We start from the raw sequence: 15,029 nt of genomic DNA on the forward strand, positions 1-15,029 counted from the left end.
CGAAGCGTAGTTTGTTGAGACTGGCTCGAACTGGATCTCGGGTAAAGATGGCAAGTGTGACAAGAGGAAAACTGTATCCTGTGAAATGAGCAAAAGCGAAAGGAGCAATTTCACTCTGCTGCTTCTTGTTTGTTTTGGAACCTTGATTTGGTGAGACACACTGAAGCGTGAAAATACATCTGAATTTCTTCTCCTTCACATTCTCTTAAATCTAGATCCAGTCCCTGGATTTCTGTTCAGATGCTCCTCCACGGCCGTCGCCCCCTTATCATCAAAGGTCGAATCTGCCATTGTAATCAGCCTGTTAGCTGAGTTTGATGTGGCGGCTGTTCTCTGCTCTGATAAACTTGTCGAAGGCCAGTAGCCTCTTGCCTGCTGGTATTACATTTGTCACAGTTCTCTCATGTTACATTGGGCCCACACGTCCACAGATGGAGACAGAAATTACCGAGTCACTGATGTCTCAAACTGTGACCGGTCAATCAAAAACGCTGACAAAACTATCAGCTCAGTAATAATTGTGCATTTTATGATTCTGCGAAGTGGCGTCAATATTTTCCATCAGCTGGAAACACGTAGAGATCATCTGATGTTGGGAATCTATGATAATTTACTTGAAAAAAAAATACTAGTTTGCAACTGGAGTTTAAAACTGTTATAAGACCTTCACAGGATCAATATATTGGGTAATCACAAAGTTGTTTGGTGTTAGGACTGATTTTTATCCACTGACCCTCCTGCTGAATGTTATATAATACTTCAGTCCAAATGAGACCTATTAGGTTTAAACTAAAATATCAAGGTACACACCAAATCATTTTTTCATGAACATTTTATAACAGAAGAAATAAATACATCTTCATTTTAATATGAGGCCCTTTTCTTCTGACAAAAAATTATACAGTTGTGTTCAAAATAATAGCAGTGTGTTTAAAAAAGTGAGTGAAGCTCAAAATCCTTGTAACAGCTTTTATTTCCATACACGCAAATGCATGTATGCACTGTGGCTTGAATTCAGTGTTTGGGGGCAGTGGGGCTTGCTGATAGCTTGGCTTCACATAGGCGTCTTCTAATTGTTACAGTACTCACAGGTAACTTTAGACGTTCTCTGATCTTCCTGGAGCTGACCATTGGCTTCGATCCATTTAAATGGCAGTTTTCCGTTTCCTTCCACGTGTTTCTGGTTTTGGTTGCCATTTTAAAGCATTTGAGATCATTGATCACGAACTCCACACTGCTATTATTTTGAACACGCCCCTTTCAATTAATGATACAATTATGCAGAATCAGCAGCATGCATATCATGACTGTTGGGTCTGTTGGTTTTCTATTACTCTACTACATCTACTAGTAAGTTATTTGCCATGTAGAAATATAATTTCTACCAAAAACAGTGATTGATCTGGTTAGTGATGCTGGACAGCTATTATTTTGAACACAACTGTACGAAGACATTTGTCATTTTAATACATTTAAGACTCAAAAACACAACAGGACCTTACAAATGTTAGAATATTTCAAAAGAGCAGCAACAATCTGAAACTCTTACAAGACAAAGGCTTACGATGTTACAAGATGAGAATAAAACGAATCACTAACCACAATCCAGTCTCATCTGTGGTCAAAGCAAATGCTCCTAGGCCTTAGTAATGTATCCCTCCTTGATTAGGAAATCATAGATTTTGCGAGTCTTGTTAACGTCTATCTTGATCAGTGCTCGGGCCTGCGCCAGCCGCAGCCCGCCCTGCCGTCTGCACTCGTTCAGTAAGGCCTGCTTGTACTCCAGGTAGGCTCCCGGCACCAGCCGCACCACCTGGCACAACTACGAGAACAAAACAAATGCAGGGGTTAGAAATAGAAACTGGCATTTAAAAACATACACAATGTCTTATTTAAGGTCTCAGTGAGCTTCAGACAAAGAGCATATCAGATCATATAATGGCATCTGAAACCAGCATAGAGAATATAGGTATTGAAACTTCTGTCTTTACATAGAACTGTCTTGTTTGTTTGAATTACACTGAGCTGTACCTCTTTCTCGCGCTCGTTGAGCTTCTCCGTCCCGGGCAGTCCGGTCAGGTTGAGAGGAGGGGCGCTCCGCCTACCTGTTGCTGTGGAGCAGAAATTCAATAAGAGTCAGGAATGCAGCACCCCAGTGTTGCTGCTCACTTCAGATAACATAATAGCAGGCTGACAACATGCAGTTAATTCCTTTGCTAGGAAGAGACAGGGGAACAAATATTTATGGTGTGCAAATTGTGTAAATATAGCCGTGTGGGAGCATGTGTCCCATTTGTGCTCTGGAGGTTAAGGAAATGCAGCTAATTTGAAAGGAAAAACACCAAGATAAATATGCATGTAGGGGCCTATTTTTCGAGTGTATTTATGGAGGAGCGCCTGCATTAATGTGACTGTGCCTGGGGCCACGCCAAGACGGCAGAGAGGAGGGAGTACAGAGGGAAAGGTGGAGAGAAGCGTCGTACCTGACACTGTGATCGTTGTGACAGCTGGAGTGATGCCAGCATCTCTGTAATCAGAAAGAAAAGCGTTAGCATCTCTGCTGCCTTATTTACACACACACACACACACACACACACACACACACACCCCACTTACACACAGCATCGCTGGGCTTTGTTCACTATTCTTGTTCCAGGATTGTCATCCAAAAAAGATGACTCATTGCATTCAAGATTTTTTTTTTAAGGTAGAATAATTAGAAGAACTTGGATAACACCCATGGATTGAAAACACAAGAGAAGTGGCACATAAAAAAAAAGACTAAAAATACTGCTGAGATTCAAGTGGAAGTGGGATGCACAGTGATACAATCGTCTGCTCTATTCATCTCTGGTGCTGAGTGTGACGACAGAGGTCAGCGTCTCTGGGGAGCACGACTTCGCCAGCTCATCTATTACACACTGGGTAACAAGCAGGAAGTTTGGAGTCTCACATTGCAGCCTGTTTGCTGAGCCACTGCTGGCAGGCTCTGCCATCCTGGATGTACTGCAGCACGTCACACAACATGGTCCTCTTCCTACGCTCGTCCTCACGCATTCGCTTCACCCGCTCATACACCTTGGCACCTGAGAGGGGTTACACAGGGAGGTCAATGGAAATGAGGGAGGATGAAAAAAACAAAACATACTTGGTTTCGAATTAGGGCTGCAATTTTTTCATTCACAATGTTTTTCAGATATTTTCCTTGATTAAGCATTTTGTCTATAAAATGCCCATAAGATGTTCCCACACCCCAAGATGATCCTGAAACACTCCAAACCTGAAGACATTCAGTTTACTATCATTTGTAATAAAGAAAATCATCAATTATTTTACATTTGAGAAACATTTTTGGTAGTTTTGCTTAAAAAATGAAATTGCCAATAAATTTTCTGATGATTGACCTTTCTGATGATCAGTGCTTGAGCTGAGAGTAGTGACTAATGCCAAATGTGAGAGTGATGACGGGCAGTTTTCAGGTGAGGTAACATTGTTTTTAATGAATCAGTAAGATTTCATTTAGTGGAAAAATTTATCTTGTAAAGAGAATGCTGAAGTCTCTCATTAATTCTGCCAGCGGTTCTATGATACTATTCCAAAAGTAGCTGATATAGCAACTCAATGAAATATTCAGTTGAGCTTCCCTTTGTGTGCCATGCATCAACAAGCTCGCCAAACATTACTATTCTAAAAAATGATCTGAAGACCTGATTCACAGTGCTGCTGCTGCTGCTGCAAATAATTATTAAAACAATTTAAAGCCAAACTCAAAATAAAGAGCTAAGCACATCTTAAGTCTGAATATAAATACATTTCCCTGCTTAGGCATGCAGCTTTAAAATGACGTTTTGTTGAACAGAGGCGTGTAAAGGTCAAATTAGACTCACTGCAGAAGGACTTGATCCCTGCTTTCCTGTACTCCTGCAGTCTGTGGATCTCTCTCCTCAGCTCGAACTCCACTGGAAGGAAAAGGAGATGAAGGCAGTTAGAGGCAAATCTGTGCACACTGTTACAAGAAGAGAAAGGGTCTCACCGGGCTCAACACTTCATACACAATGAATAACATTTTGTACCACTCGAACAGTTTCATAAGGACTTCGTACAAGTTTCAAGCCATCAGCATCTATTCATGCATACACAGTGCACATGTTGACAAAGGAATAATTTCACATTCTGAGAGATACTGGTAGGCAGATTTTAATACCTGTACACAGAGCCAGGCTAGCTGTTTCCAGTCTTTGTGCTGTGCTAAGCTAATCGATGTAGCCTTACATTTAAAGAACAGATATGAGAGAGGCATCAAACTTCTCATCTAACTCTCTGACAGAAAGTGAATGAATGCATTTCCCAAATCAGGGCAAGGGCTTACTGAATGGTTTGATAAGGATGATAATGATGTGAATCATACGCTATGGTCTTAGATTAGTCACCAAAACATAGAACACCTATGCTATGAGAGTTTTGGGAGCTACATGATGGAAAGTACTCTCCACCACAGTCACCATCATCATATAACCAATTGAACCAATTGAAGAAATGTACCGGGAATTATACCGGGAATCTCCCACAAAAAAAAAAAAAAAAAAAGAAAAAGAAAAAAAACAGAAAGAGGTAGTCTGACATTCCCTTCCCACAAAAATTACAAACATCCTTTGACGCCACGATCATCAGGCAATATCAAGGCAGTCTGGCAAGACTTGGTTAAATTAATTCTCTGTTTGTGTTTGTGTTGCACACACTCTCAGAGCCTGTCCATGTAAACCTGTCATGTGTACACAGCCAAATACTAACGTGCGTGACTTTCGATGAATTTGTCATGTTCAATCGGTCCAACCACTCTGGCAAATCGTCTCATGACATCGTACAGCTCCTGCACCTCCTTTGGGTAACATCGCTCCAGCACTGAGAGAGAAAGAGAGAGAGGAGAGAAGTGAGTAGGCAGCAGACACAGACAAATATAAAACAGAAATATGAAAGAAAAATCCACCTCCTTCAATACACATGAGCGGTTTGTGATTTTTAGAGCATAGCCGTAGCCATTAACATGTAGCTCTGAATCAACACTGGGTTTATAGGCGTGTAAATATTACTAGTGTCTATTATCAGCCACTCTGTGTCTACACTGCATTTATGATGTATTGAGGCTGCTGTTTGTGGAGTATTTGTATCTCGCTGGTTGGTTCATGGTCGGTACTTTTGTTTACAAGATGTGTGTATGTAAATTTATGTAATATATATATTTCCCCATACATCTACACAGTATATTGGAGCTTTGAGGAAACATAATAAAGTGGAGGACACCACAGTCAACTGTGAGTAAACCAAGCATCTGTGCTTCTACTCTTCTTTGTATATTAACATGTGGTGTTAATGCATATTCTATTTGTTTGTATTACACATCTTAATTATAATCTAAAATAGCCTAATCTTACTGTTATAATATTCTCCAAAATACTATTATTATTAGAACAAATCAAACATCCAAAATGAGCCCAGAAATTCAAGTTTCACTGCCAACAGCCATTTTAGTGTAACTGATAATCAGAGCTCTAAATTTTCTTTTGTTGTTGGATTTTTTTCTTCTTCCTCTAATTCAGAGCCTGGTTGAAAAGCAACAGGAAATTTATGAAATCTCGCAACCTTCCTGCGATCAAAAGATAAGTCCCTGAGATGTATTGACCACCACTTAACTCGCTCTATAAGCATACACGCTCTGAAGAGCTTGTTGTGTTCGTCTCAAAGCATTGCCCGTGTTGCTGAGTAACAGGCAAAAGTGTCAAAGCCAGGGAGGAGAGCTGTTGCGTGTGTGTGTGTGTGCTGGTCAAGTTCCTCAATCAGGCTCCTGTATGTGAGTGTTAATAAGCAGCTGCCATCTCGGCACATGAAGTCACGCCCTTAACAAAGCAGTGGACACACAGAACAGTGCTGTCCACATCTCTACGGAGACATCAACACTGGTATGAGGTTACATATCAGTACACAAACACTGACTGCAAACAAAGGCAACAGCAAGAAAACACAGACTTGAATCATTTAATGTAACAAGCCCTTACAGGACTTCAGACGGACTGCTGCCCTAAAACAACAACACTGGTCAATCTGCCTCCAGCAGTTACTGAGACATGATACTGTGAGCCTCCCGGGCTTGGATACTGCTTCCATTATTGCATGTGACACACACATGAACACACACAAACACACACACACACACTGTGGAGACACACAATCTTTGACAGTCTCCATGACAACGAGTCTGCAGCTCTACAGCTACTCTGAGTTCCCTTTTGTCTTGAAAGACTGGAGAGATAAGGGAAAGGAGGGAAAAAAACAGGGAGGAGGGCTAACTGGAGGCTGGAGGATGCATAAATAAAACATGAGGGGAGAACTCTTCAACTCCCAAACCACAGACAGTTTCAAAGAGCAACACGTGGAGATATAATGATGCGCTGGGTGGTCGAGCGCAGTTTAAAAAACAGAGGGTTTAATTGAACAAATATGTGCATAACAGCAACCTGTGACAGGTGGATCATCAAATGAAGCCCCCCCCTCGCATTTTAGTCATTATGGCAGGAGCACTCATCACATGGGGATCTATTCACAGTGAAGCAGTTATGGTGTGGCACTCTCTGGCACAGCCCGCATAGACTATTCGCAGCCCTGATTGTAAATACGAGCTCCGTCAGTTTCCACGAGGGGCCACAGAGGTTCACGGTGGTTAGTACACCGAAGTTGTTTGCTTGCATCCATAGAAACCCTCAGCAGCTATTTAGCTGGTAGATATCAGATGCCTCTCTGAGTTGCTATGAATACTGTTGCAGCCGAGCCCGTGCGAGTTTCAAAGGAGGACTTACTCTGGAATTTCCGAAGGTTGATCAGGCCATGGTCTCGGATAATCCTGAAAGAAATGCAGATGTAGATTTATTACTATGCAAATTGATATTTTGATTACTCTGCAAAATTAAACCTGGCATTTATTCATATGCAATTATCTTGGCTGGGTTTGAGACTAAAGCTGTTTGAAACGTCTGTAACGGCCTCTCTGAATAGTGAACTCCCTCGTTTCAGGGGTCAAAACCAAGGTCTATGTCACAATCCTGGAAGCCTCTCTGACAAGCAACAACTTAACAGAGATAAAATAGGGAGCATGGAAACAGAACGGAACTAGAAAACACACATGCCTGACCAGCCAGACATGCCATTCCACTATGGTCTGGGAGCAGGAACTCATTAAAGCTGATTTAGTGACGGATGTGTTACAGCAGGAATGACAGCTAACAGGCTGCAGGTAGAGACTGGAGACAGTCTTGAGAGCTGACTGACTAACACCCTTCAAAAAGAGAGAAGGGTAGCAAAGGCAAGTTCTTTATTTTATAGAAAATTACCAAGGCACAAACTGTTATTTTCATTACCCAATAATCTGACAATTCTTTTTTTTTTTTTTTTTTTATAAATCAATTGTCTATAAATATCAAAAAAGACAAAAAAAAAATCAAAACAGCTAATTAACACTTAAGTAGATTCAGTTGCCAGTTTGTACATTAGAACCAAAAGACATCCTATAAAATCACAACTGATGTATTTCGCAACTGGAAGCAATGGCAGCTTAGCCATTATTTTCTGGTTAAATCACAATGTACAAAATGTGCAAAATACAGTACACATCCTATGGGCTTTTAATGATTTCAATGAACTCTCCTGCAGTGAAGATGCTCTCTTTGTCAGCCTAAAACTGGGCAAAATGTCAAACAGTTTGGCAAACACAGCATTCATCAGGGGACAGACACATTTTTCCCATTTCCATAAATATTCAAGGTTTGAATAGAGGTTCATGCAACATGAAAGTTACACCTGAATGTCTCCCTGTGGCTCCTAATGAGAGCCTGAAAAAAGGGCTTAAATATGCAATTACACCCATGCTGCTAACTCTGTAACAATCCATCTACCAGGACTTGTCTTTAAAGCACTTTTAACAAAATCATAGTTAAAGTTTAGATTAGAAGTTTTGAATATATTAGCATTAATAGAATTTATTAAGAAATTTGAATAATAATAATTTTAATTCCATATAAAATACATTTATTCAACCTGAAAGGATAAAGTAGTATCTATGGGACATAAACCTTCAAAAGGTCACTACAGAGGCTTATATGCCATCTACTGATAGAGTAGGCTCATTACATGATGTTGAATAAATAAACACTGTATATTCACAATTTACTGTATTAAAAAGGACCTACTTTTTCCTCCGCTGTCTCTCCTTTAATCTTGAATGATATATATCAACAACTGCAAGCTTGAGCGCTGAAACAGAACAACATAAAAGCCAATTAAGGGTGTACAGTAAAGCACATGTTGTAGTTCACAGCAATATCTTCTAGTTTTCAATTAAAAACAATAAAAAAGTCCATTAAGTGTCTACCCACCACGAAGGATGTCTGAGTCATCATCCACAAAGTCAATGTCTTTCAAATCCCATTCGGCATAGTTGTCAAACTCCTGGCAGGACAGTGACAAATGATTTTCATAATCTGTAGGTCTGATCTAAGTTCACATGTAGTCGATCAATGATCCCAGATATGTGCTCTTACTCGAAAACAGTTTATGAGTAAACGCAAACAATGGGAATGAATCACTCACTGTGAGACAATAACAAAGGCATGAATCACTGTTTCAATAACGTTTCATAATGAGCCATCTAGTGGCCGTTGCATTTATTTATTCATTCATGCTGACAGGCCATGTTTGCACAAAGGATAAAGTACAGGACACATGTATCCCCTCACCTCCATGAAGTCTGCTCTGGCAGGCATGTATCCGGCCATGTCTCGAGACAGCACAGAATCAAATGTGGGCCGAGGGGGATCATCGGTGGCTGCAACAGCAGAGAAATATTTGCTAAAACATGAGTGCACAACACGTTTTCTTTGTATTGTGCATGAAAACAAGGCATGTGCCACCTGCATACTTCTTCCAAGACAGGGTTTTCTAAGACTTCTAAGACAGTCCTAAGAAATATCAGAAATGTAACGAGTGTCTGATTCTGCCTTGACTTTCCCAACTGCTGCGTGCACATGACACAGAAATGTTTGTCAAGAACTCAAACACTGCGACAGATGGAGACCTGAAGCCAGCTAGGAACTGAGACAAGTTCCTGACTCACCAACTGCTTCTGTCCAACTGTCGGGACAGTGTCTTTCAGGCTTAAAGTGACATTACACTACAGTTTGTTTTATGCAAATCTCTCATCTGGCTGCTCTGGCGGACTATAATTAATGCAACTATGATTTAAAAAATGATCTGAATATTGTTTAAACATCAGTAGCAGACAAAGTTCAAGACTGAGAGGTAGCAACACATAACTAAACCAACTAATAATAAAAGCTATTTGTTCTGGAGTTTCTATGAGATGTGAGCAGAGAATGAGGATTTTCTGTAAGATATTCTTTGTAACTCTGTAACATTGGCTAAGAAAAAAATGAAGGAGGTGGATATTGTGTGTACTGACGTTTAAAAGGAATAGCGCCCTCTGCAAAGCGAGAGTCTTTTGTTTTCCGCAGGCTGAGCAAGGTGGAGGAGAACAGCGGGTTATTGATGAAATTCTTCATGTAGTGGCTCTCGCATTCCTCTTTGGTCTTTGTGCGCATCTGATATGCCACATCCTGCCTGAAGAGAAATGGTACAAATAGATATGTTAGTGTACAACAGTAGCTGAGAGGGAGGTCTGCTGAGGTTTATGAATAAATCCATCAGACTGCAACAACTGTAAACACAGCAAATAGTATGGTACAGCGTGGTGATTTTGTCTCAGCCTAATTTTCCATCTAAATAATGACTAGAAAGCATAGCCTCAACCATACTAAAATTTGAGAATTTAAAATATAAACATGTTTATGAAATGTCAGCCAATATTCATCTCATTCATCATTCATATGATGAAGAAGAAATGTACTGAGCAGGACATTTTACAGCTCAAAAATAGACCCGTCACCGCTCTGTGGTGGAGAAACTGCAGAACACAGTTTCAAAACATATCTTTGTCATTTTTGTACTTCCACAGTATTCCTTGTTATTTATTGGCCTATAGATACAGTAAAGCGCACAAGTTTTAGGCACTTTAGAAGTTCATCCATGACACAGCGCCATTAGGGAGGCGTCCAACTGGCCCCAAATTCATTCTTCGGCATGATGAACACTTTAATTCCTAGACCTAAATTTAGTATGAACATCAATTCTTCAGTCCAGGCAAACCGTGGTGTAACAATGGAGAAGTATGACTTTAAGGAAGTTCTGTTCACAGGTAAAGAGAAAACGGACAAATCACTAACCAGTTTCCAAAACCACAGTCCATGACTGCCTCCAGCAGGGCCATCTCTTCCTGTGCCGTCCATCCAGGCTCCAGTACAGGGAAGTCTGATGTCTACACAAGGAGATGAAAAGTGAGGATACGTGAAAGAGTGTATGTGTTTGTGTGTAAGGGATTAATGACATGCATATAGTTTTTATTTTTACTTACCATGATTTCATATTTGTGATCACTCTGATGCTTCTTGTATTCAAATCCCCTGGTGAAACACTGAAATTAAAAAAACATTGGTTTCATTTCTTTCCACTGAGCGTGCTGGGAATAAACAAGAGCTATAATAACATGTATTTGTCACCTACTAACCTGGAGGCAGAGTAAGAAAGGCGAGGGTCCACACTCCGCACATTTGATGTAAGGCTCAGTAAGATAAGACGAGCAACCTCTGCAAGGTGGTTTGTCGAAGGGATCATCTGAAATAGACACGATGGTGAACTCAGTAACTCAATACTTTATTCTTCACATACAAGGTAATTTAATCCTTGTTTCACAATCAACAAAAGTATTAAAAATATGAATGAAAACTAGTCATGACGATTAGGCCTAGAATTATTTTCCACATGCACTGATTTAGTGACATTTATATGTCACTTTTACACTACTTTCCAGCGGTATATAACAGTAACGATAGTTTTAATTTATCAACAAACATAACTTGGACGTGGTTATGCAGCAGGAAATGGATGGATAAATAAATGGACAGATTAACCAATTAATGAATGCATTTATTAAATTTAACGTGCAGTTTTCACTCAAATCTGTTTAAAATATCGTGTGTACACATGTAGAGCTTTTTGGTACATTTATAAGTCTTAAATAAAAGACTTTCCGAGACCCGAGAATATCCTGTTTTGAATCAAGATCTGCGCATTTCTTGAAAGACTGGGTATTACAAAGATAATTTAATGATATTATCAAAACAGCAGTGCATTCAGGAAAAAAACACATTAAACAAACGGTAACATTAGTGCTAGCAGAGCTAACGATGCTTTAGTTATCTGTGCTTTAGCGGTAACATCAGACTTTGCCTGAGCCTGAAAGTTACTCCGAAATAAATCGCACAATTTCAAAAACGTTACTTCTTTAAATGCAGATAAATGCAGGTTTGCTTTGATTGCACAAAACTGGCGTTAAGCGGCGCTACATGCTAACGTTAATGTTAGCACAGCTAGGTTAGCGAGTATATGGCTAACCACAGACAGACTGGGAAAAGACGGGGTGTTTACTTTAAAGATACAATGGCTGCATTTATCTGAGTCTTACTCTTAATACTCACTTCCAAAAGATGCGAGCCGGTCCATAAGATGATGTTTGGACAAAGCTAGAGTGAAACGAGTGGATGTTTTGGATCAATCTATTTTTCAAAGCTTGCAAGTAAACCTGACTAGGAAGGCAAAGATAGTCGAACTCAGATCCATCGATAGCTATCCCTTTCAATGTGCGGTGTTTTTTTTCCACCTATTTTCAGTGTTTTGGTCTTATTTTCTTATTTAGTGGCTGTAGGTTCACGTTTGTGCTGCACATTTAACACAGTCACTGAATAATAAGCCATATAGCTCATGATTGGTGTTTAACAAATTGTGAATCAACAAATAAATAGATTAAGATAAGTTAATACAAGACTTTATTGATCCCTGGAGGGATATTCACAAGCTTCCAGAATATTAAGTAATTCAAATTAGCTCCACCTGTATCAGATGCAACATTAAAATGATGTAAACATGAATGCATCAATAATTATAATTCATTTATATAATATGAATTATTCCCAAAATGGTCCTTTTCTGCATAATGTGTACTTTTACTTTTGCTGCTTTAAGTCTATTCTGATACTAATACTTTTGTACTTATTGAATGCAAGACTTAATTGTAAATGCATTTTTACATTGTGGTATTGGCACTTTAACTAAATAAAATATCTGAGTACTTCTTACACCACTGTATTTACCTAGTCTGTGTATTCTGCTTTTTGTATTTGTTCAGTTAGTAGAAGGGAGTTTGTTGACAAAGCCTTGGTCCCAGTGCGATGCGCCTTCATTAAAACATAAAAAGTGACTGCGGTCATTCACCATCTAACCACAGGGTGTCGATCTTGCACCATTTTCTTAATGAAAACAATGAACGCCTTGCAAGTCTTTCTTTGTCTCTCTCACTGCACACACCACCACCTGAGCCTTGTACAGGCCAGTTTGTATTAGGCTGAATAATGGAAAGCCAGATGATAGACATGGGACTGCACTACAGTACACCCCTCTGCTCTGTAGCTATTTTTCCCCTCCATAAAATCAACCCCAATACAGAGCGGCTTCCAGGAGCACTGCTTGCCCTGAAAATGGCTGAAAAAAAGCTCACCCTAATGCAATAAATATCTATGATTCTTGATATTTTCCAGGGCCTTTGTCCAGCTTTGGCCCCTGATTGGAACACAGCTTGTGCTACTCAAGGACACCCCTACATCTGCACATCAGGGGGCCTGGCAAAGCAAATATCTGAAAACCCTGATATATAAAACTGCAACTCTGCATGCCTCAAACCTACTAAAAGTAAGTGAGAAAGTATGTTTTTTTGTGATTCAGTACAGATGTGACATCAGCATACATCATGAGAAGAGCTGGCACCAGTATAATGGTAACATTAAATAAGGCCTATCACTTTACCTGAGGCGCCACTTATGACATTTAGGGAAGAATTCTACCCCTCTGACATTCGGACTTCATTCCACTTGATGCCAAAAATGATAATGTATGTATGTATGTACGTATGTAACACATAACACATAAAGGAAACACACAAAGAGGGCTACAGTGGGGCTACCAAACTGCACATGGGGTTAAATCTGAGTGTTCTCCTTTCCACTCATTACCCTGGGCCATCTCTGTGAGGACAATCCACAGTGACAAGTGCGTTCAGTTGCAGCGTATGGGACCCAGAGTACGCCTCAGACCTCTGGGGAGAGACTCAGCATCAGAGCCCCAAGCAACAGAGATCCATGAGTAACGTCAAAGCCGCCTCTCGACAGACTGTACACAATAAGGGGACAGTTGTACTTTCCCTCTCAGTGGAATTTCCAGCTTACTGCCAGAACACACTTTGTTTAACAATCCCGTGAGAGCGTTATGATTTATTTATCTTTTAAAAGAGGAAGTTCTCTTCTCTGTGTGACAGTTTGCAGTATAAATGGTGTGTGGGTGAAGATGTTCTCTTTAAGTCACGTTTTACCCCGAGACTCACAGCACTTGCATTTACAGTGAAAATCAGTCTTCCTGAGGGAAGTTCACTGTAAGGCAAAAGTATATGGACACTCAAACATTGCATCCACATGTGACTATTAAGCATTTGCAAAACGTGGGTACCAATATGCCATGCTGCCATAACAGCCTCCACTCTTGTGGGAAGCCATTTATTTATGGATCTGGCTTTGTGCACATGTGAATTGTTATATTGAAACAAGAAAGGATCTTCACCAACCTGTTGCTTCTGTGCACTGTTGTCTAAACTATCACTGTATGCTGTACCATTACGATATCCCTGAACTGGAACAAAGGGGCCTAGGTACACAAAAGGATATGGAGAGGGCTGACCTTGTAATCCTGGCAATATACAGTAATGTGTTTTTTTATTGGTATTCTCACAAATGATTATAAATTGACTTGGAAGATGGTGTTGTGGCGTGCCAGTAGTCTAACATGCTTGGTATATAACTTGAGTGTCCCTGGTTCAATTTCATCTCAGCACATTTGTCTGAACCACTCCTGTGTAAAAGGTTGAAATATCAAAAAATAATCTGAAAACAATTGCTGGGAAGCTGACGTTTGCTGCAGCCCAATTTGTATGAGGACAGCACTGGAGCCTCCATATGACTCCAATAAAACACAATTCTCCCTGCAAGCCAATTTGAAATGCCAGGGTCAGCATATGTGGGAGCATACTGTATAAAATCACATCTTGGCAGCGAATGCAGGCAGAATCTATTATCCACATGGAGACTAACAAAGAAAATAATGTCAGCCTCACAGAGTGACATGTGTGCTCCCCTACGACAGCCCCTGCTGCAGCATCACTGCCTGTGGGCAGACAACCTGCTGTCTCTCCAGCCACATGCCACCCCCGCCTACCCACAGTCCCTCTCTCTCTCTCTCTCTTTCTCTCTCGCTCACTTTATTTCTCTCTCTACATTGCCTGTACCTTCACACCCAGAGTAAAAAGCCCTGAAAGACCAGGCAAACCCCCCAGCCTGCAGGCCTCACACTGCTTAAAGACAGAGAGCTTTGGATTTTCTCTATTATAGACGTGTGCCAGATTACACACCGGCCAAACTAATGCACCCCCCCCCACCCAACCCCCCACCCCATTACATCTTCAAAAACTCCCCCAGTCTCAGCCCACTCCTTTTCCTCTAACCAAAGCACTTCCCAGCTGCTGTAATTTGAATATGAGGGCCCCGCAGAAGAAAAGAGGGCATCTGGCACACGCCTTAGAGGCTAAGAAAAAAAAGAGTTAAACTGCTCCTGTCATGGAAATGTTCTGAAACAAGATTAAGCCTCTTTAGAGGTAAAATGGACACAAGCCCTAAATAAGTCTGGACAAAAGACAACATAAGGAGACACCTGAGAAACATCAATAACCAAAGTACAACCAAAGAATGGTTGCTTGGAGTGGACCTACACAC

The 15,029-nt window shown here is 40.5% G+C and overlaps 1 protein-coding gene across 1 annotated transcript; it reads right to left on the minus strand.

Moving 5' to 3' along the window:
* Nucleotides 1-823: 823 nt before the first annotated feature.
* tada2a (transcriptional adaptor 2A) lies at nucleotides 824-11,762 on the minus strand. The gene is made up of 15 exons (XM_041045468.1): nucleotides 11,637-11,762; nucleotides 10,667-10,773; nucleotides 10,514-10,573; nucleotides 10,326-10,417; nucleotides 9,506-9,663; nucleotides 8,784-8,872; nucleotides 8,424-8,496; nucleotides 8,238-8,301; nucleotides 6,852-6,895; nucleotides 4,792-4,902; nucleotides 3,888-3,959; nucleotides 2,954-3,086; nucleotides 2,484-2,527; nucleotides 2,032-2,111; nucleotides 824-1,822 (listed from the first exon to the last, which is right to left on the minus strand). The coding sequence occupies exons 1-15, from the start codon at nucleotides 11,659-11,661 to the stop codon at nucleotides 1,637-1,639; spliced, it is 1,338 nt and encodes a 445-aa protein (XP_040901402.1). The 5' UTR covers nucleotides 11,662-11,762; the 3' UTR covers nucleotides 824-1,636.
* Between the last annotated feature and the right edge of the window lie 3,267 nt (nucleotides 11,763-15,029).

This window comes from Toxotes jaculatrix, chromosome 9, assembly GCF_017976425.1.
Source record: "Toxotes jaculatrix isolate fToxJac2 chromosome 9, fToxJac2.pri, whole genome shotgun sequence".
NCBI classification, from domain to species: Eukaryota; Metazoa; Chordata; class Actinopteri; family Toxotidae; genus Toxotes; species Toxotes jaculatrix.

What these genes read in the sequence shown, in the direction of transcription:
- tada2a (XM_041045468.1), bottom strand. Translation starts at nt 11,661, where the DNA reads ATGGACCGGCTCGCATCTTTTGGAA. An exon ending in CCGGCTCGCATCTTTTGGAA is followed by an intron (nt 10,774 to 11,636) that starts GTGAGTATTAAG and finishes TGTCTATTTCAG; the next exon opens with ATGATCCCTTCGACAAACCA. An exon ending in AGGGATCAAGTCCTTCTGCA is followed by an intron (nt 3,087 to 3,887) that starts GTGAGTCTAATT and finishes AACCCCTCTCAG; the next exon opens with GTGCCAAGGTGTATGAGCGG.